Source organism: Megalops cyprinoides, chromosome 23 (assembly GCF_013368585.1).
Source record: "Megalops cyprinoides isolate fMegCyp1 chromosome 23, fMegCyp1.pri, whole genome shotgun sequence".
Lineage (NCBI taxonomy): Eukaryota > Metazoa > Chordata > Actinopteri > Elopiformes > Megalopidae > Megalops > Megalops cyprinoides.
In genome coordinates, this window is record NC_050605.1 from 11,941,665 (window position 1) to 11,964,622 (window position 22,958).

Here is a 22,958-nt window from a genome sequence, read left to right on the forward strand (position 1 = left end):
TGCTTCCTCTCTAACTCACACTGGCCTCTGTGGATGTGATAGCACACACTCACTGTTCCTCTGAACTCAACACCACTCAGAGTTCCTCAGGATACCTCTCTCTCTCTCTCTCACACACACACACACACACACACACACACACACACACACACACACACACACACACACGTACATGCACTCACACACCTCTTTCTCAGGTGATCCTCACGGCCTGTACAAGTGCGCTGGTGGTAATGGGATCTAATGTTAAACCCCAAAACTACTTAACATTATCCTACCGAACTTCTCACGCTAAAACTCTCCATTGGCTTCAACAGACCAGCTTAACTTAAAAAAAGAACTGAATTCACCAGAGAGAAACTTAGACTTCACTTAAGGGTCAAGAAACAGAATATAATGCAGTTAATGCAATCACTTTGTTCACAAGTTCAGCTCATTCTGAAAGTTAAAACCTATGTTGAAGACTACTTTTGTTCCAACTGCAGTCTGAAAAAAAAAGACTACAGTAAGTGTGCTGGTCTTAGAGAATCAGTACTTTTTGGATTTGTAAAAATGTCACAGAAAAAGAGATAACATTCTTACAATAGATGAACATTTCCATTTCAAAGAGAAATGCAAGACATTTCATTTTTACAGGTCAAAAGTTCTCACACAGTAGCTGCAATGGCCTGAGCCACCACTAGATGGAGCTATGTCCATTAATCTTCAAGTCATCTTTTTACCAGGCAGAAACGTGGTGACAACATCTTTGAGACGTGTGTCCCACCTGTGAACCCCAGTAACACTCTCCTCCACGATTCCCTTGATCTTCTTGAACATGTTGGGGTATTTCTTATAGATCCAGTGGGTCAGGTCTCCCCCATCATCCAGAATCTGCAGGGGACCATAGAGGTCAAATCACATGACTTTTCAGTGCAGATTTAAGGATAAATGCTCCTTTGCAAGACACACTTTCAACGAGTTATTTCCAATAATACTCCCACAAAATTGGATACTTTCAAGATGGAACTGTGCATACGTGTGGTGGTACTCATTGAGATGCACTGCTTAATAAGTATTTTGCGCCTGTGTGGATGCAATAGATGCTTTTGGCAGAGAATGCCAGTCTCCTAGCAGCTCTGGTAGTAGGTTTAATGTACAAGCAATTTCACCTTGACAATTTGTTGGAATTATCAACCCACTGTTAGCCTTCACTATCAAAAACATATATCTAATGAATTAGAGTTGAACACATTCTGCACTCCATTAAAGTCAAAGACTATATATTTTTGATTTGGGCAATTATTCCTTGCCTTTAAAACCCTGTGGGATTTTGGACCATGTTCTGAGAGAAAGGTATTCTAAGTTTTACACAAAGTGACCTATGGATCTGATGCTAGCGGTCTGAAACATCAACTGAGCCAGGTCCTTTTACCATTGCAGGATGAGAACATATGGAACACCTTCACAGCTAAGCCACAGGAAAAAGCATTCTCCCTGTGGAGGAGTGACTCTGAGCTGCAGGCAGGGGGAGGCGGATGTACCATGTTGGGCTGCCAGCCCTCCAGATTAACGCAGCGATCGATGCACCACCAGAAGTCATCCTCCGACTCCCCTTTCCAGGCGAACACGGAGAAGCCTGTGGGAGGGGGAGAGGACACAGGGGAGGCGTGAGTGGAGGGAACCAGCTGCTCTTTGAGGACGGAGGGAGGGGTGGGAAGGACGCACTCACCTCCCTCGGCCAGGGCGGCGGCCACCTCGTTCTGGGTGGAGTAGATGTTACAGGCGGCCCACCGGCACTGAGCTCCCAGGGCGGACAGCGTCTCCATCAGCACCTGAGTCAGCACATTTAAGGCTGTGTTTAGATAATGATGTCACAGACACGCCTAGCCTTTCAGATCCACGACGAAGGTTGCAGTAGGTACTCCTACGACGATGGCTACTATGCAGGTGCTTTTAAGTAAATTTTAAGGGGTGGCAATGTAACACAGTGGTAAGGAGCTGGACTCGTAGCCGAAACTGATTATCCACTAGGGAAATGCTGCTGTACCCTTGGGCAAGATACTTAACCCAGAATAGCCTCAGTAAATATCCAGTTGTATAAAAAGGTAATATGTAAAAAAAAAAAAAAAAAAGAAACTGTAACCTATGTAAGTCGCACTGAATAAGAGCGTTTGCAAAATGCCAATAATGTACTGTATTGTAACGCAAATATTTCTATGAAGTGGAGTATGTTTGTAACAGCATGCGTATAGGTCAGTGTCTGTAAGTGACTGGGCAAGTCAGAATGTGTAGAGGCATGCAGATCATTACAAGCATGTATTTCTGGGTAAGTCAGCTCATACAGATGCGCTGTGCATACTCACAGCAGTCTGGGCAGTGATGTGGGTGCAGCCCACCACCTTGGCTCCAGCCAGAGGCTTCTCACCCTGGGCTCTCTTCCTCAGGGCCATCAGCGCAGGCATCTCTGCAGGTGCACACACAAACACACACACACACACAGGTATCAAGAAAATCTCCTTACTATAGTGCCAGTGCAACCCCACACTGCCCAAATCCCTCCAAACTACAACGTGGCACAAATGTTCAGCCACACTGCCATGTAAGCACAACTATCCTTTTTATGATTTTTCCCTCCTCTTTAGGAATCATCAATAAGGCTTGTGTCATGGCGACTACCTCTGCACTAACAGGAGTGCTCAAACAAGACACATGCAATCCTTCAACACACTTGCATGCAACAAAGTGCTATTTTTCACACTTCCAAGTTGTACGGTGCACCACAGTGAAGCTGGGGCCAACTAGAGGATAAATGCTACTCCTCTACCATCATCTGTGCCAACACAGATGAGTTGCAGCGTGCCGGAGAGCGGTGTAAGGAGGATACGCTGGGCGCCAACTTCAACCCCTAGCCCAGAAGAATGAAGCCAATTTGACCTGCCGCTTTGGCCTCGGGTCACTGCTGGCTGATGATATGGCCAAGATCGAGCCCCTGGCATAGGGCTCAGCCTGAACTAAAGACGAGCACTTTGCTGCATGAGCTCCCTTGGATCCCCTATGCTTTCTCTTGAAATGACACCTGTGTTGGCAAAGGCTCATTTGTCTGAAGAAAGCCTAGCTGCTTTTTAGGAACAGGCAGACTTGGCTTTAAAACAGGTCATGGCCTAGTAGTCTACTATAAGCGAATGTAAAATAACCAGCTCAGTACCACTTTAGAGATAACTAAAACGTAGGGTACGACTGGCATAATCATGAGTAGAGCTTCTTTGACTGATGAAAAGAAGCACCATGTGTACTTAGGGAGAAGAGGTGGGAAAAAAAACAAGCAATAAACTGTGACTCACTCACTAAAAAAGAACACACACGTTTGTTCAATTACCATAAATACAGCACACAGATGAGCAATCAGCACTTTTCCTCAGTGAGAGAGAGAGAGATCATCTGAGTTCAGCTCTCAGGGGAGTGGATGTTGAATCAGTGCTTGACTGGCTGGATATTAGCAGGTGAAGCAGGCGAGTCCCTGTGGCCGTGAACAGACGGCCCCTCAGCAGCCAGGGCAGAGCTCGTTGGCGCTAGCATTAGTGCCCATACCTTGCTCGGCGATCTCGATCTCCCTGCGCCCGAAGTCGGCCTGCTTTATGTTCTTGATGCAGAAGTCGCCGTTGCCCTTGGAGTTCTTCTGCTGCTTGTCCCGGGGGGAGGTCTCGTCATCGGAGCTGTCCGTGTAGGAGGCGGCTGGAAGAGGTGGGGTTGTGGGATGAGTGCGGAAGAGACACGTGTGACTGTCCCTGGCACACAAAGGGACACCCACACACATATTGGGTGGGGGGTGGTGGCAGTGTATCAAAGTGGTAAGGAGCAGGGCTCGCAACCGAAAGGTTGCTGGCTCAATTCCCTGCAGGGGCACTGCTGTTGCACCTGCTGTTAACCCAGAATTGCCTCAGTAAATACCCAGCTGTTTAAATGGATAATATGTAAAAACTGTAACCCATGTAAGTTGCTCTGGATAAGAGCATCTGCTAAATTACATTAATGTAATGTAATATTGGCACACCAACTCACTGGGAGGCACACCCAGCAAAGAATACATCTCAGAGTACAGCCCACCAGGGTACTGTAACCCCCTCTTCAACAAAGAGTGTGAAGCTCATTCAAGGGCAGGCTGCAGACAGTCTTTATACATTACTCACCAGACTTTATGTTATGCTAGATTTAAGAGCACTTCACACAGCATTTTAACACCTTTTGTGTCCCTCTCCTGTGTTGGAAAATGTTACGACACAGTGTGTAAGGTCTCACACCTGCTGACTTCAGCATGAGCTTTTGTTCATTCTTTTAGCCTCTTTTCTGATTGTTCAGCAAGTTTCAGAGAGTTTAATAAGTAGCCAAAGTAGCTCTTTTTGTCTCCAGGTGAAACTGTTTCCTGTAAAGCACAACGACAAAGATCAATAGATTTTAGAAATACTAACAACAGGGATTAAAGCGAAATTTTAATTAAGTAATACTTTTAAGAATTTCCTTTTAATTAAAAATTAGCAGAGGTAAATCCTTTAATCCCATTGCCCTGCAATACTGTGTGCCACTCATTGTGGAGGCTGCAGGGCCACTAAACCAGGGCAGGGTAGAGTAAGACCCCAGTAAGACCCCAGTGCTCTGCAAGTACATCAGGCCTTGCTGTTCTCCACCTGCTGCTACTGCAGCACAGAGGTCTGAACCTCATTAGAGGAGTCTAATGCCCATCACTCAGCCCCGCTGTACTGTGAACACACGGCGCTTCACCAAGTCGATGGGTTAACTCCCATCCGCTCAGGTGCAGCCACGGATCGAGCTGGCGAAAGGTCAACACATCACTGGCCCTTCTTTTGATCCGAAACATTGGAACATCTAATTGCTTATATGTAATGCAAATAACTGAGGGGATTAGAGTCGGGGATCAGAAGTGCATGACATGTCGTGATGAGCTGGGGTATGGAAGTGGAACTTTGAGCTGCAGTCCTGCCAGAGGCTCAGATTCACTTTGTCTCTTCCTTTAAGGCCTTCCTGCCTGACAGCATGGTTAGGGAAAGGAGCTGCTATTAAGAACACGTTTAATACCAAAACCCATCCTTCTTAAACCTTAGTTTCAAAGGCTGAGACTATTGCAAGGAAGGACATCTCACAGACAAGCAGCTCTAGTGAGCAGGTCTTCTCCAAACCTGTGTGTATCAGGATAGCATCTCTCAGTCTCCTCTGACTGTGCCCAACTGTTGTGTCTATCCTGCCTGTGTCAGGCTGTGCCCAACTACTGTGTCTCTCCTGCCTGGATGAGACTGTGTTGACCTTCTGTATCCCTTCAGCTTCTATGAATCCTCTGCTTGTGTGAAACTGTGCTATAAATCTCTCATGTCCAATCCTGGCTGATTGACGTACATGTGGGAAAACACCTCTGCAATTTTGTTTGCTTTTCGATACAGAGCTCACTGAAGATGCTTACATAATCCTCTTATAAGGGATTGCAAGCAGCCATGCTGACCATGAACTTTCACAGCAAACTTTAAGAGTGTAACTTTGACATTGGCAATACTGGCCTCAACCTCACACTGAGCTACCTTTTCATAGCTTGAGTCATGTACCTTCACCATCAGGGCAGTCTACAGAGAAGGCATGTGCACACAGACATTCAAACCAGGTAATTCAGGAGAGCAGACAACAGGAGCAGTAGAGATTAAGCAGGAGTGTGTAGAAGTGTGTTTATCTGTGTACTGTACTTCTGTATGTCCCTGTGCATGTGTGTGTCTGCGTACTGTACCTGTGTGTGAGTCTGTGTCTCTGTATGCGTGCCTGTGTGTATGGTAATGGGTCGAGGGTAGGGTGTGTGCGGTACCTGAGCTATAGCTGTCTGTGGAGGACTGGGAGATGGAGCGGGACAGCGAGCGGCGGCCGATCTTTGTGGGTCGCTTATTAAACTCCTGTTTCTGGTCAGCAAACTGGATTTGCTGTGGAAGAAAAAAAAAAAAACAGAAACACCAGCTATTAAACACAAGGTTTGAGCTGCAGGATTAGCCTAGTTCACACCACAAAACTGAGCCAATGGGCAATGTCTTGGATCCGAATTGAGCCAACCGAAATAAACGGATCACTTCACTCATAAGCTGCACTGAAATGCGCTTACAGCTGAAATGCACTGATTGGAAAGGTGTATAACCTGGCACAACGGACAACGGTGCACTGTATCAACACAAGACTGAGGTCATTAAACTGAGCATGGACAAAAATAAATACAAATAAATCTCTTGCCTTTTATTTTGCAATCTTAAGCGTTATTCAGTAATTTCCAGGACATATTTTTAAAATAACATAGGAGTGGGTACAGCTTGGTTCAACACACTCGCCTTAGCTGTATGTATACTCCTAATCCAGGAACATCTTCAGAGCTGAATTTCTCTGGTACTGACTAAACCCAACTGCGCTGCCTTTGTTTGCACATAAATGAGAAAGATGGCACTGCAAATTTGTGCAGCTGCTTGCTAGCTTCTGGATGAGGGGAAAAAAGCTGTGGCGTATGCTTGTGTTATTGCTTCTTTGGAGAGAGGCCGCAAGAGGATGACAGTGCTGAATGATGCTAATTATAAGCAGATGCAGTACACGGTTCGAGAGGTTAGCCAAAAGGTTTTTATTTCACGCTGATGAGGATGAGTCACTGACAATATGTGATTATCACTTCCCCTTCTCGTCAGCTGACCTGGACTCTGACCCAAGCCATCATATCTGTGGTTGGCTACTGTCAGCCTGTGCAAATTCGCTGTAAATATACCTCAAGTGCATCTGACTGACAACTGAGGGCTGTCAGTCAGGATGCTCAGACTGCTATGTTGAAAAGAAATAAAGGACGGATGCTTTTTTTAATCAGATAAAGACAAACTGTGTGGCCTTTGAGTAGTATTCTGAGGTCCGAAAAGGAATAAGCAAACCTGAGAAAACACTGGCAATCATCCAACGAATCAATTTACTGTGCGCAAGAGTGTGTGGCGTATCAGGAACAAAACAAACAGAATACAGGCAGCATATTCACAAATCAATAGCGGACATTAGCAGAGTCAACTTGAATCAATTTCACAAAATTGCACCCAGTAGCTGCTGTTCATCTCTGATGCTCTGTGACACATTTGTGAGCTTAACTATTGAGCGAATAGTTAGCAGATATTATTGAGCATCTACTAAAAAAAAAAAAAAAAAGAAAAAGAGACAAAGGTGTTACTTCTCTGACTTATGTACGTAAATGTTTCTATTTTTTTTTTTACTAATTACTCTGAGTGCATATTTGCCTTGTAACGGTTAAGCATGGTAGTTAGCCAGCCTACTTGGCAGGCAACACCATTGGACCTAACCTCGCATGTAGAGCGTGCAGTAGTGGTTATTTGTAGCTTTTGATGAAAAGCATGACTCTGTAAATAAACAAATAAACTACACCACCAGCCTCCCTGCAGTCTGTCTCCTGAAAAAGACAGTCTACTCCCAACAGAATAGCAGGTTAGTAAGTCTGACCATTTAGTAAGAACATGTTTTCGGTTGTCACCAGGTTTTCATTTTGCATGCCAATGGAGACAAGAAGCATCCTGACAACACCTCTTTCACACACAGCTCATGAACTGTCCTGATTTTACAGGGATGCCTGGTCACCCCCGGGTCAGTGCAACTGTGTCTTCCGTCTCTGTGACCTCATAATCCAGCAATCAGCATATCTATCCATTTCTGTGAAATCATTTCGAGTCAACAGAAAATCTGGGTTATGACTTCATTCCTCAATAATCAGAACGATAAAGAGAATCATTTCTGGGAACATAACACTGTGTACATTTGAAGCAACTAAATCCAATATTCAGCCTGAAAGCCACAGCCTATGAGATGTGGTAATAAAACATCCACTTCAAGCAGTTAAATGCAGCCATGTACGCAGATCGCTCTGAGTCATTTCCAAGGCTATTATGACCTCATTTGCTTCTCCCGGACCCCTGGTGAACAGCTTGACACTCTATAGCCAGTTAAACAGTGTAAAATATAGACTACACACTAGCACACATGATATATGCTGCCGCAATGAGACACACAGCTCACGCTGCTACTGCAACACACTGACACACACACCTCATATGCTATCACTATGAGCATCAACTCACACTGGTACAGAAACACCCTGACACACACAACACAGGCTGCCACTATGAGGCCCACAACTCACACTGCTAAAAACTGACATACACAACACACACTACCACAGTAGCACAATGACATGCAACACACACTGCCAATATGACACACTAATACTCCCATCAAACACTTAAACACCCTGATACACACACAACACACTGCACCTATGAGATGCACAGCTCACGTCGCTACAATAACACCCTGGCACACAAAACACACTGTTACTATGATACACCAATGCTCTCAGCACACACTGACACACACAATGTACAGTGCCATGGTAACACATTACATGTCTCCACAACTGGATACTCTCACCTGCAAGCTAAAGGGAAACTGGTCATTTCAAGCCCAGCTCAGACACATTTACAGCAGGAGAGACAGACTCTAAATCCCATTTAAAGCCCATTCTGTTTTTAAATCCGTTGTGTTGTATCTGAAAACAGCCAGCACCTTGAGCCTGGCTAAGGTAAGTGCAGGCTTTGAAATCTACCTGAGCCAGCCTGTCAGAGATGGCTCTCCCCCTCTCTCTCTCCCTCTCTCTATCCCTCTCCCTGCTCTCACCTTCTTCATCACAGGCTCACTACTCTCCCCTTCCTTCTTCTTCTTCAGCATGGTGAACGGATCCGTACGCGGTGGGAGTGGCAGCCTGCCGTTCGGGCCCTGCTCATTTATACTGTCTTTATTCCATCCAGCCCAGACTGGTCAGGGTGTTCTTTTAACACAATGCTTGATTGTTTCTTTAATTTTTTTCTTTTTTTTTGCCCGGCTCGCCTAATTGTCAATTGTTTACCGCTGGGAACAATGTTTATTGGAGCAGCCAGTGCTGCCTTGGCTGCGAGCGCCTGGCGTGCTCACGAGGCCGCCGGCGGAAGCTGCGGATGGGGGGCCCGGGGCTTTGGGAGGTGATTACCTGCGCGCGGTGGACACCGCTGGGGCTGACACAATGGCCTCTTTATGCACGCCGGTCACCCTGGGATTACCAGCAGAGCCTCTACAGGGTTCACTCCTTCACCTTCGCGCATACAGACGCAAGGTGAGATGCTGGCACGCTGGCTCGCTTGACGTTTGTTTAGCACCACCGTTTAGCCAATATTCAAAAGCATCCTGTCTGCGATCTATGTTTGATTTATCAGGGAGTAGACAATGCGCAGACCCAGAAGTGTAATTATAAAGACTGTACAAGCTGAGACAGCACTGGGAACTGGAGGGAGCGGCTAAGCCGTTAGGGCTAATGATTGAAGAGAAAAGGCTTGCGCTGAAGCTCGGAGATTTACAAGGTTATTTAGACGTGATTTCAGCATCAGTTAACTCAAATGACAAAATAATTGCCTTAATCGCGACAGGACCGGTCACGACCCTCGTCTGAGGACGGTGGAAAAGGCTTGGACCGCGTGTTCCACTCTCTCACGTGGCGGGCCTTCTTGTGCCAGCTCATCTGTCTGCGTGACTGAGTCGGCCCGGCCGCGCGCGTTCCGACCTTGCGGCCCCTGCTGTGAGCTGCGCAGTCGTGCGCAGATGCGGTCTCCTCCGCGGGGGCTGAGGAGCAGATGGTTCGGAGCGGTGCTCCGTCCCGCTGTGCGGATCCGCGCTCCAATCGCAGGCCGGCCTGAGAGCAAGGCTGGCTGTCCCCGGCTCCGCCAGGATCCGGACGCGTCTCCAGGAAGCGGGGAGACGCAGTTAGAGGTGGCGCGGCTCCAGCTTTAACGCAGTCAGAGGACATGTGCTGTGGCACTCCAGCTACAGAGACAGACCTGCATGACTGCTTCCTCCAGCCTACTCCAGCTGCACGAAAGCTAGTGACTGTTCTTACACACCAATACTAACAAAGGCCTACGATTCAAAAAGGAAGCTCAAACAACAGGATGTTAAAATTTCAAATCAACATTAGACAGGGGTGTGAGCTGCAGTGTGTACCTGCCAGCCGCTCCCCTCTCTCTCCCAGCCTGCTCTTGTGCTGTCCCTGCTCTGACAGCGAACGCAGACAGCTCCACTTCACCCACAGTGTCAACAACAGACAGGGGCAAATTAGCCCTGGAGCTCACAAACCCCTATTAAATACTTCTCCAACCCCCATACAGTATAAAAATTACATAGTGGCAAATTAGCCTTGGAACACGCAAACCCTCCACTTAACATTACACTAACTGCCAGTGACCAAAATACATAGGGGGAGGGGGGGGAAGTCAGCCTCCAAAACATCCAGTCAACATTGCTCAGAGTATAGGGAGCCAGCACTAAACTTACTGACTAAACCCTCGACTGCACTGCAGAACTCTCAGTCATTAGTGTCTGAGAGAGCTGCTGGCGGGGTCTGTCAGCGCTTCCCTGCTACAGAGGAGGCTGAGTGAGAACAGCAAGGAGAAATGGAAGGCGGCTCGCGGAGAGAAAGCCCCTGGACTGGGATGAGAGGAGCCCTGCACAACAGGGCCTCTGTTAGAGCAGGCTATGAGGAGCCGGCGGGGCGAGACTGCGGTCGTTACGCAGGTGACCGTCAGGGAGGCTTTCTTCCTAGGCGCAGGCTCTTAAAAATGTCTCCCTGGAGACACCCGAGACGCAAAGCATTCTAAGCAAAATTGCTACAATTAATCATGCATCTTGATTAGGATCAGGAATCAAAGCTGGAGTCAACCAGCTGAATAATCGCTGTTGGTATCAGCACCTCTTCCGATTTGAGGTCTGGTTTATTGTTACGGCTGTCTGAAAAAGACGGGTCTGTTCTGTGTTTTCATCTTGCATTCATCGATGCCACTGAAAAGTGCACAAAAGCGAGCTGGGGACATCTCCAGGAGAGACAATGAGACAGAACAGTGCTCTTCAGGCATGCATGAGCAGCATTCAAGAAAGGAAGACAGACTGCCCACGGCCTGCAGCGTCTCCAGTTTCTGACGAGGCTCACAGGTGCGAAACATGCACTGCATTCTGAATGCTAACAAACTTTTCACGCTCCAAGGACAAACACCTTTGAGAGTTATGAACAAACAATTATGGCATGTGGAATTTTTTAAACCACTTTCAGCTGCGTACCATTGGCATCTTAACCATGCTTAGGACATGGAGCAGCAGTTTAAAAAAAGCTCCCTTCTCAGAATGGCAGCGACACCATATGCTGTGGGCTGTTAAGTTTGATGTAACACTGCACACAAATGTTTGTGACCAAGCACTAAATCCCAGAAAAATAACTGCTTACGCAACAAAACACAGTTCAAGCAGATGTCACTGGAATTACATCAGTTACAGTATGGGCAGAAAAAACCTATTTCCTGCACACAGAAAGCTTGTTCCCATAAACCAAAGGAACAAACAAAACAGAGCATACACCTTACCGAGCATGACATTTGTTTAATGCGAACCAATAGTACGACATTCCAAAGCCTATTAGATTAGCTGTGGTTGAAAGGAATAGTGATGAGTTCTCACTCTCCCCGATAGTAAAATCATTGCTGCCTGAAGACGGACAGTGGGTGTAGCTGGCTGAGGCAGGGGGGTCTGGGCTGCTCTTTTGCCTCCTGTCTGTGGTGCGAGCTAGGCCCGGGCACTCACCATCCACTGGGGCAGCTGGAAGGCTGGGCTGGTGCTGCTCGACTCCCACTTGGCCATGGCTGCTCTCGATCCTCTCTGCCTGCTCAGGGGACTCCCCACTTTAAAAAGCCCCTGCACCCCCCCCCCCCCCCCCCACCCCACACCCCCCCCACGGCTCTCTTCCCATGACAACCCTCTGTGCTCAAACTCATAATCCCGCTCAGTCAGCCATTAGAGCCGTAGCTGGCAGCTCCTAATAGGATTTGCTGACTCAGGCCCCCACAAATATGAATTCTTGACCCTTGGCTGTGGAGTGGCATGGTTTGACTTCCAGCTGAACGGGGGTCTGTTACCGGGAGGGAAGACTGTCCATTTGGGGCACAGCAGCACTGTGTGAGGCGAACACAGGAGAGCTTGCTGATGTGACTGCATTGAACAGCGACGTGGTGACCGGAGACACGGGCCAGCGCTTCCGCTCGGAGGGAGTCAGCTGTCTTGCTGAACTCTTCTGAGAGGCCTTTGAATGTGAGGACATACACAGGAAGAGGCAGCACATTGCGTTTCACTGATGTACCTTCACCCAAGTGGAAAATCTACACTGATGGGCTTTCTCTTGAAACTCCTCCACACGCACACAACAGGCCTACTGTCTTAGGCTTGTGATATAAAATCAGAACATAAGTCAAAATCAGAGCAAAAGCCACCTGTAGATTTATTTAGGCTTAAATCTTTCCAAAAGCTCATTTTCCACTTCAACAATTCATCCATTTACATTTACACAATAAAACCTTATTTGCATTCTCTACACAAATAAGACAACATACGGTATGTCACTCAAACACAATCTGTATTATCATCATTGCTGATAAAACAGGTCTGTACAATGAATACGTGAGCCATTCTCAAGCAAATGGAGCAATCCGATTTCATCAATCAGCAGGGAACATTCATACAGCTGAAACAGCCTAACTCTGGTTGCTCCTTATCTTCATTTGAAGTGGGTTTGATGTATTTATGTGATGTTCTCATGATAGGAGGATGACTAAGAGTGTGGATGTTTTCACTGCTGTCCGACATGTGCATGGAGATCAGGACATAAGAACGTGCCCTTGGTGTACGTATTTACTGATACAACTGCAGTACGAGACTCTCCTTAAGTTGTACTGATGATATCCCTGATCTGTTGCATATTTGGACATACTGATCCAGTGCCATACAACAACACAGTACTCACACGCGGAAGCAGAGTTACAGTGCTCTGCCCAGGACATATTAAATACCATGAAAGGAAAGGATATTAGGGCAACATATACGAATACAATCAAATAATATGTACTTGTAGTAATACAGACTGGAAAGTGATTATGAAATGATTACATAACACAGGACAATCATGTAGAGTGTTCGCAGAAATCCATTAACAAAATGCAATATGTTATTTCCAAGACACACCAACATCCTGAAAACTCAAGTAACAGCATGATTACAGCAAATTATATTCATGCTATGGAATTAAATTATGACATAATACAGCACTTAGCTGATCACAGATACTGAATCACACTCATACTCATAAGTGTGGACAGCGACATTTTTTTTAATTTACTAATTTCACCAACAGTCTTTAAAAAGGTGTTAAAATAGTAATACTTAGGCCTAACTGAAGATTAAAGCCCATATCTCTGCTCGCAAAGCTACCTGTCTGATACCTCTCTGACACAGGCAGTCAGCAAGGGTGAGGTATATACACTGTATGTGTTCGAATTTCACGCCACAGAATCTCTCCAGGACTGATGCTGTCAATGTGCCAGGCGACCTGCTATTAATCCAGACCTCAAACGGTCTCCTGTCCACACTCTGAGCGGACAGAGAACAGCGGCAAGGGGCAAATGTAATTCACCCGTCAGTGGTTAGTGTCATTATCAGGCATTTTGTTTAGCCTGAGCGTGAAAGCTGCAGCCGCCTGTTCCCAGAGCAGCTTGTTTGTTGTGCTAACGCTCCGTTTCCATCGAAGGGGCAGAGACGGGCTGTACCGGGTCCCGCAGTGAGGGACGGGGCAGGAAGAGCCTCCAGCAGAAGCTCTCCCCGGTGAGCCGGAGAGTACAGAGCGGGAACTATCACAACAAACAGTCTTTACAAGCCAGGCTCCGTGGTCCGGACCCCAAACAGTGAACCTGACTCAGCCTTCCTCTCCTTCTGTGGAAACCGTAAATATCCTGTTGCATCCAGCATGGAGGCGCAGCAACAGTGCGGCTAATGAGCTGTGGAGGATGGAGGAAATGTTCTCGCTCCGAACAGAGACGGGGGCAGGCTGGGACCCCCCGAGGCGGCGCACGCATAGCGCGGGGTGGCGCGACAGCGGGGAGTTAGCGCGGGCGGCGCGCCACGCGCTCCTCCTCAGCCGGCGCGGCCTGCAGTGGCAGCCTGATGGCACCGGAGGGCAGTGCGATCGCAGAGAGGGCCGGAGAGCTCAGCGCCTGGCTGCGCTGAACAGCGTTCTGCACTTGCGCCCTGCGAGGTCACGGAGTCATTCCTCCCTCGGTTAACCTTTTACACTAACTTTTCAGACCAATTAGAGCGCGCCCAATCTGCGTCATCAGTCAGGGAAACGGCTATGTGTCCTGTGCCTTTCTAGGCCAGATTTAGCCGTCGTAATCGGGCAGAAAAGGACTGTGGGAAAGTGTGTGCCTCTCTCCGCAGATAAGAATCTGCTATTGTGCCCCTCTCAGTCCGAGCTGCTGTAACCTGCACATGCTGGAATCCCTGCAGGATGATCTGCTGCGGGAGATAACGCGCAGGCCGCCCCTCGGAGGCCCTAATCAACGGAATCAGCAATAACAGGTCTTCAAAGGCACACGCTGGGTCCAGAAACAATAAATAAGACCAGATGTTATGGAAATCTGATGCAATGCAATGCTGTGGAATAACTCTGGAGCTCTAGTTAATAAAAACCACCAGCGTGAGCACGCCAGGGCCCAGCGGCACGTGGGGCCCGCGCGAAGGTTTCAGGCGGAGCTGCATTCACGCTCCCGGGGACCGGGGAGGCTACGGCTCTGTGCGGTTACACACTGCATTCAGAGCAGCGTGAGCTCGGCAGGGGCATGTAGGCCGCAGAGGGGGTGCTGCACTCCACTGATCTGGGGTGAGGCCTCTCGAGTAGACACTGCTCACTGGGTTTGAATATATATAGAAAATGGGTTATGCATGATGTTGCAATGAGTATATATGGTGCATGGTCCTGGGTCTGTCACACTGATGATCCTGAGTCTGATTAAAAGCTGGCCTCTCTCTAGGCCCCCCATTATCTTAATATAGCCAGCAGGAGTGCAGCACCCAAGACCACACCCCCCAAGTATTTAAGCATACAACACCTCCTTCATGTTATTGATAACATGGAATCAACTCAATTCTGTGGATTAATCACAGGTGAATCGTGGCCTAGTTACATTTACATTTATTCATTTAGCAGGTGCTTTTATGCAAAGTGACTTTCAAGTGAGGCAGAGTACAACACAAAAAGCAAAAAGCCATATTAGGAGTCAATAATATTAGAAGTGCTGCATGACCAAGTTTTAATAGTTGGCCAGGCAAGGTACAAGCTAGCTGGTAGAGATACGAGTGCATGAAACAAACTGTTGTCTTAAAATCTATTCAAGACATAAGAAGTTGCTTTAGGTGGTAGAGTTTCAGGTGCTTAGATGAATGCGGAAGAGCTGCGAGCTAGTTAGTATACAGAGTCAGTGTTACTCTGCATAATACCTATAACATCTATACATGTCACGATTTGCTATGTAAAGTAAAACGTTGAAGCAAGGGACAACAATGAGGCTAGGCAAGACACCGTGCCCGGGAAAATGAGACGATAATATGATACAGTCTACACGGTGAAAAGAACGCTCCAGCCTAAATGCTGCTTTTGTCTCTCTTGACCTCCAGACGTCCCAAAAAATGGCCCCGCTTGGTTTAATGAAATCTAAGTCTAGAGGACTCAGCTGGTGTGATTGATTTCAGCAGAATATATCACATGAAATCTACAGTCATGGGTATGAGGGTCACAGCTCTGACCTGGCAGGCAGGAAGCAGCACTGAGGCCATTTGTTTCACAAGTAAGGTTTCCTCACAATCAAATACCATTCTCCCAAAGAAGTTTCCCTTTAACAAGAGACAGGACTAAGCTGGTTCCCTCAAAAACATTTCAATCCGAGAGCGCGGAACTCTGATGTGAGAGTACCCAGAGGACCATTAAATTGCCACGTTTAGGTCAAGAAAATCTTTCCAGCCGTTTGTAAATAAACCGCTCCTTTTATGAGTTCTTTTCATTTCCTTAACCCAAATGTATGGTTACATTTGGTAGAGCAACTTCTGAATTTTTCCCCCTCTGAAAAACATCTGTTTTCCAATTCCCAAAATGCTCCCACACTGGCACTGCTGTACAGGCAAGCTGCATTCGGCTTGGCTGTACCACTCTATCACGCTCCTCAAGCTACATGACATTGAACAGAATCACAAGTCAAGGAGAACATGGCTGCAACCGTGAAACAAAGCCAGAAGGCCAGACAGCGCTAGTCTGAATGGTAAATGGTCACGCTCTTCTGCCATGTACACACAGTTCATTAACGCGCTGTTGTACCTGTATGTGTAAGAACTGCACCGCCTCTCTCCGCTCCCTCATCCTGGCCATGTTCATCAAGTTGTACACCTTCTTCATGGCGTCTGACCCAAGCTGCACTGACCGCGCTCGGAGGAGGCTCTCGCGAAAAACAGAACGGCAGACCAATGCATCACGGGCGCCACGCCTATCACGCCAAACAGCGCACATGACATGTGAAACAATGAATTGTGCTCCAGAAGAATGGAGCTCCGGTAAGGTGACACCTGTTGAAACACAAGGTTTTTCGCACATTTATGCAATGGGAACGAGGCTGAAAGAGGGAGTGTAAGCAACACCAGAGCTCATCTGAGGGCTCAACGACACTGTTACTGTAATCAAACGGACGGTCCCTGGGCTACGAGACTGAGCAGAACGTCCCAGCTCATAAGGCTGTGGTATATGTGAGTGACAATCAGGACTGTGAGGAGACAGCCTGGACCACATCTCTCTATAGGGCTTTGGAAGGCCAGCAGGCAGACAGTGGGGAGAAGGTGGCATATAAATGAAAGACCAGAGGACAGACATTGAAATCCTGTGGAAGAACAGTGAATGATCTGAATGATCACTGGAGTACTGCTGGTAGAAGAACGCACTGAAGGACCAGTGGGGTCCTGTGGGGACCCCCCAACTAAAACAATAAAAAAGAACAGGGCTGTAAGACTGAAGGTGGATAACACCTACTTACTTTAGCATGTCTATACTGACTCTATTCCTGTTCACCAACTCCCTCCCTGTCCAAGCACTGCCCCCTAAAACTGACTGCTCCAAACAGTTTAACTAGCTAGATGACCAGTCTTACATGTTGCATTATAAAAGGTAATTGGATACAAATAAACTAAACATAGTCTCGCTCGGGAGTGAGAAGCAGATGGTATAATGATATAAGGTAGCTAGTAGCAATAATAGCATCATGTCACTGGTGTTTAAAGTTCAAGCAACACCATTTATACCCCATACAAAACCTTGCAATCCCCCACACATACCTTGGAACATTTGGAAAGTTCCTGTCGGGGCAGACATTAATTTTAGCATGTGAGACATGATATGTACCTGCCACTAAACCATTATGGGAAAACAGGATTCAGTTCACCACGATCTGGTTTAGGACGGGGGCTCCAGGAACACCATTTGTTATTCAATATTAAGCATTACCTGTGAGCCAGCAATTAACAAGTAACTGAGTAGCAGGATACCAGCTATTCAAACTGGCTTTATTTTGAGCATTAACAAAACTGCATCACGGGATCAATGCACACATTTACACACCAGAGAACACATACAACTGAACTCTGAACCCCCAACACAATTAGAATACCATTTTTATGGCACATTAAGTCAGACTAAAGACAGGAGATTGATCTTTCGGACAATAAAAATAAAGCTCACCAGAGAAGAAGAAAGTGAACTTTGATGTGGTTTAAAGGTTCAAAGATATAAAGATAATGGCATTTCACACTCTGTCGATTTGTCAGCCAAGGGGAACATTAAAGTGTTTGTAAACAGGACGCAGTCCAAAGGATCAGCGTGGAAAGTCACTGGGCTCTTTGATGGCTGAACACTCAGTCGCAAGTGTTTGCAAAGGTGCGGTGAGGGAGAGGGGAGACTGCTCATTCATCAAGAGGGAACAGGGAGTTTCTGCAGACTGGAGAGGGTATTGACTCATTGTCTCGAGCACAATCCCAGCGTTGGAGGGAGGAGGAGGAGCCTAACCTGAAAGCTGATCCTGCCCAGCGAGAGCACCGCTCTGACCCACAGAGACGTCCCCAGCGCTCCCGCTGCTCAGAGATGCGGCCTGGCAGGGACTGTGTGTGCTCAGCTGGGGCGGGACAGGGCGAATAGGATACCTTTGGGGAGAACATCCCCTTCACCACGAAGAAAAGAATCTTCTACTTTCTGGCGAAAACATATCTCTATGCGTGTTTGCAATGGCTTCGGCTGCGCTTTGAACTTACAGCACAACAACCTCTATCTGGCCCAGCACATTGCTCATTCTGCAACCCACTGCTGACAAATAGGCGAGCTCAGAATATACATCTGGAGGACACCCCCTTTCAGCTCTACAGGGACACCTGGGCCTGCAAGCACCCTGAATCACAGAGCAGCAGGATTACTGCGGAGCTCAGGACCAGAGGGTGAATGAAAGAGGAATGATTAACGAGTGAGGACACAGACACATTTACTCCCCTGGGTGAAGAATTTCTCGGGTAGGCTGAGGACACTCTGGCATGCGCTCGCTTTCAAAACATCTGCCTTCGACAGTCCGAGATTCCCCCCCTGCTGTCCGCGTTTCTTCACCGTAATCCTTACAACACACTCCGTCCGTTTAACTTCTGCAACAATGGCACTGACGTGCCCTGCAGCGTAGCGTTGCGGTATGGCTAAAGAACTGCGTCTGTAAAGCAAAGGTCACGGGCTGGTTTCTTGCGTAAGCATCTCATAGCTAATGTTTGATAAATACATAAGCTTCTGTGTCACTGTCCAATCTTAATGAGAGATGTCCTTGTGCGTATTAATGATTTAAACAAGAAGGCCCAGAGACGGAAGAACGTCTTCCACAAGGCCATTTAGGGGTGTCCCAAGGCTCTCCCTGATCTTTTCTCAGAAAGCAGTGCTATCAAAGGACAAACCCAACTAATATGTCACCACTTGTGTCTGACCTGTGTGTGCAATCACACGCAGGTGAGATTTACGGTGGAGCCTGCGAGCGGCTGATCAAGAAATCAAACCGCACACAACAATCATCAACGAAGGCTGCCAGAACGCGAGACCATCCAGCCGCTTCCGGAACATTCTCAGAAAGGCCTGTCACTCAAAAACATCTAAAGGGCTGTAAACACTGATTTCTCCCACTGTATCAAAGAGCATCAAAGTAATTCCACTGAGCCAGCTGAAGCCCACGTGCAGCAGATATTCCCTTCTGTCGATTCATGTGGGAAATTTTTGCAGGCCTACACTCCCAGCCATCAATGTGGGCTCCTGATCTATAATAGTGCACTATTTCAAAATAATAGCCTTTTTGTTGCAGGTCTGAATGGGGAGAGATGTAACCGGAAGCAACCCACACATTGTTGCGGAGAAAAAGAAATCAAAAATCGAAAACACAGAGGCTCTCTGCATGTCCCTGAACAAAAGAACGTCTCTTCACAAGGCTGCTGGAGACATCATGGCCCGGTTTATTCATACAAATATGTTAGATTCATTGCAAACAAAGTAAGGCAAAATTCCACAGTCAAGAGACAGCCGTGCTGCCGCACACTGATGACACATTATGGTTTAATCAGCCTGTTCTCTAGTACCTTAGAATGTGTACCTGTTTCACTGCTCTGAATCACTGCCTGTGTTATCTGCTCTGTATGGGAACCTTGTCCTGATGTCAGGCTCTCTGCAGATAAGCTTGGAGCCCCTCCACCCTTTGCTCAGATCATGCTGGAAGAGAACTGTATTTCTTCATTAGTAAGAAATCATACTACTTGTTAGAGATATACAGATTCAAACATGAGGGTGAGGAGTCCAATGACTGCTGTAGAAATGGCCACATGGAGAAAATGTGTGATGCAATGTATGGTTTGTTTTTTTGTTTTACTGGAAAAAGACATGTTCCTGTCTTATGTAAAGACATGAGTTAACTCGATATGCATGCTAAGTGGGTGATAGTTGGTTGGTTGGTTCAGCTCTTGGTGGGCCTTAGAACAGTACAACAGATAAGCCAAAAGACTTGGTAGGGGTTTTAGTCCCTCCAGGAACTTTAAATCCCAGAAGCCCTGATCCAAACTTCATGGTTTAATTGCCAAGTAGAACTGCAACTCCTGATGGAAATAATTTTTCATGGTTTTTCATGCAGCCTTTGGGTTATGAGCTCTACTTCTTACCATGATGCTATATTGCCACCCCAGTAAAGAGTCAAATTGTCATTCAGATAAGGATTAGTTGATAGGGAACTTAATCATAGTTGCTAGGGAAAGTGTGAGGGGTGATACAATGTCTGTGGTCCAGGTTTTGAAAAGCCACTGGCCTAACTGGCATGCTGGTCCTTTGTTTTTGAGAACAAGACGGTAACAAATATTGTTAATTACCCCTGAGAAATCTCCCTAGTGGCACTAACTTGTGATTGGAAGGAAAAAGACAAATGGTGAAATTAAAAACAAACGGAGATCTTTGGAGGCCACTGCACTGAAAAATGAGACTGTCATTGTCGTTGAGACTTTGCCTAAAACAAACTAGATAAAAATAGATAAAGCTGGAGTGAGGTGTACACACTGCTGAAGAACTGGTCGCTGACACATTCCTCAACTGTTGCAGGTGAGGCAGACCTACATTACTCTTCAGAGGTCGGCCAGGTTAAGGTCAGAGTAAACACTGGACTGTTGAATGTGCTCTACAGCCTGACTACAGTCACCGGTGATCGAACGTGGCCTCTCGTCTCCAGAGAGGAGAGAAAAGCTCTTCCCATGGACCCTTTCAGTTCTGGGAAGAGGCTGACCAGTGTGGCGTTTATGAGTTACTGAGATACATATTAGCAGGTCATTTTTCAGCCCTGCACAGCCAGCCCTGCTATGCTTTCAGCGAGCTATTAAAGAGCTCTGTCCCCACTTATATTTATCCTACTCCAAAACTAACGGCTTCAATTAGCTGGCGTAATCAGAACACTGCTCGCCATCTACAAACAGAAGAGAGATACAGACTGGTAGCGTTTATCGGTGTTGGGGTTAAACACTTGTTGTTCCTTACAACAAAATAAAGTGTTTGTTGTTCCTTACAGTGCTGTAGACACAGTAAACATCTCCAAATGTTAACTCTGTGTGTGTGTGTGTGTGTGTGTGTGTGTGTGTGTGTGTGTGTGTGTGGTGCATAAAAAATGATGACGCAACGTTCCAGACGTGACCCTTTATTATGGATGGGAAACTGTGGGACACTAAACAGAACAGAGGGAGCAGCAGGAACGCTCTCGGTGAGACTGAAAGGGAGAGCCCGTGGCTCCACCGCGTGCCGTTCCACGGGAGGACCTCTGTCACAGCCGCTTCTAGAGGAAAGGGGGCGCTATTTGGGATGGCCACCATATGCGATGACATGTGGCTCAATGACATAGCGGGGTGAGTTTTATCCGGGACCAGCTGGTCAGAGCGCGGCGGGAGGAGGCCCTCCCTACAGCGCACCTGCTCCCCGCGCCTCTGTGATGTTTAACTCCAGCGCCGCGCTCCCTCTCACCGCCGAGCGGGGAACGTTATTATCTCCGCGTGCTCTCTCTGAATAAGTTACCTAATGCTGAACTCACTTACCAGCTGAATTGCTGATGACTGTGCTTTGCCGGTGCCTACGGCACCAATGACTCCCATCCGCCCGGGCTCTCACTCTCTGGCACGGGGGAGTTGGTGGGGGGGGAGAGAGAGTACCATTCGATTTCATTGAACTCCTTCACAGAGGAGCTATTTATATGGACTGGACTGAACAGGAGGATGGATGATATCTTGCAGAACAGAACACGCTGTGACTGGGAGGGGAGTGGAAAGCACAACAATGAGGAAATGAGCCAAAGGGGCTCTATAGCTCTGAGGCCCACTTGAATATTCTGCAGCTGATTTAGTGTACAGTGCGAAGCTTAAAATCCATTTTGCATTGTAAAATCGTTCATCTTAATGATGGGAAAGTATCTGGTACCCTGACGTTTTGCCAGACTAATCCTTCAAGGCTTGGAATGACCTGGCTAACCAATGAGAGTTTGGACGACCCTTCAATGCACTTGTGAATGAATCTACGACATCTCTAAAAATGGAAAGAAACAAGTTGAGCGTGACACTTGAGCTTCAACCGAGCCAGAAACAGAGCTGAAACTGTGATAGAAGGTCAGCTTGTGGTTTTTTCCAAGACCTCCGGTGCAATATTGCTGCAGGTGGTGCATCTGCCTCAAACACAACCGACCCACTAACACTTGGCTGTGATCTTAATATCCTCAAAGGCAACACAAAGAGTAATTTTTCCAAAACCAATCGAAATGAGGTTTTTTAAAACTGAGTAACGTGGAAGCCAAAGCCTTTTGCACAAGGGGGGGGCAGAAATATGCAGCTAGGGTTTCCTCTTTCCTGGTGAGCTGAATGGCACCAACAGGCTACGTATGGCATTTCAAACTGGCAGCTGGCCTTGTTTCTAAGTCTCATCAGCATGTCCGATACCCAATCGTTTTTATCTCTATGAACTGGGTAAAAATAGACCACCACTCAGCTGCCAGGGTGAGGATAGAATTACCCCCCAATTTCTTACTCATAAGCAGGACAACACAGCTCTGCATTTCTGTGGACTGGATAAGCCTCATATTCACCATGCCCTCAAATAAAGCCCATGCTCCACTTCTGAAGCCCTGTGCGGTGGCAACTCAGCACTTTCACAAACACAGCGACAGTGATGTAAAGTCCTTGCCTCAAAGATACTTAGGACCAATGCAGTTCCTTACACAACTCATCCCATGGTTTCTCAACCTCATCTCTATAAATGATACTGCATTGCTTGTGTGAAAGCAACTGCAACCCCCTCCTCCACTGACTAACAATGATTTATGAAGCTGGGCTCCTCAGTGCCTGAGTGGCAAAGCTTGTGCTGCTTTGATTACAGGCATCGCAGGATCTAG

General features: G+C 47.1%; 1 protein-coding gene across 5 annotated transcripts in view; it reads right to left on the reverse strand.

The window, feature by feature from the left end:
* Positions 1–22,958, reverse strand: part of ahcyl2b (adenosylhomocysteinase like 2b) — a 44,017-nt gene that overhangs the window by 8,782 nt on the left and 12,277 nt on the right. For 2 of the 5 annotated variants that reach the window (XM_036517699.1, XM_036517700.1), the window contains exons 1-7: positions 11,710–11,768; positions 5,843–5,954; positions 3,571–3,714; positions 2,346–2,446; positions 1,712–1,814; positions 1,524–1,618; positions 767–873 (exon numbers count right to left, since the gene is read on the reverse strand). In XM_036517699.1, coding sequence (XP_036373592.1) covers positions 767–873; positions 1,524–1,618; positions 1,712–1,814; positions 2,346–2,446; positions 3,571–3,714; positions 5,843–5,954; positions 11,710–11,766 — 719 coding nt within the window. In that variant the 5' untranslated portion in view covers positions 11,767–11,768. Of the gene's footprint in view, positions 1–766; positions 874–1,523; positions 1,619–1,711; positions 1,815–2,345; positions 2,447–3,570; positions 3,715–5,842; positions 5,955–8,730; positions 8,796–11,709; positions 11,769–22,958 lie in introns of those variants that run through there. The other 3 variants (XM_036517697.1, XM_036517698.1, XM_036517701.1) reach the window with 2 other exon arrangements.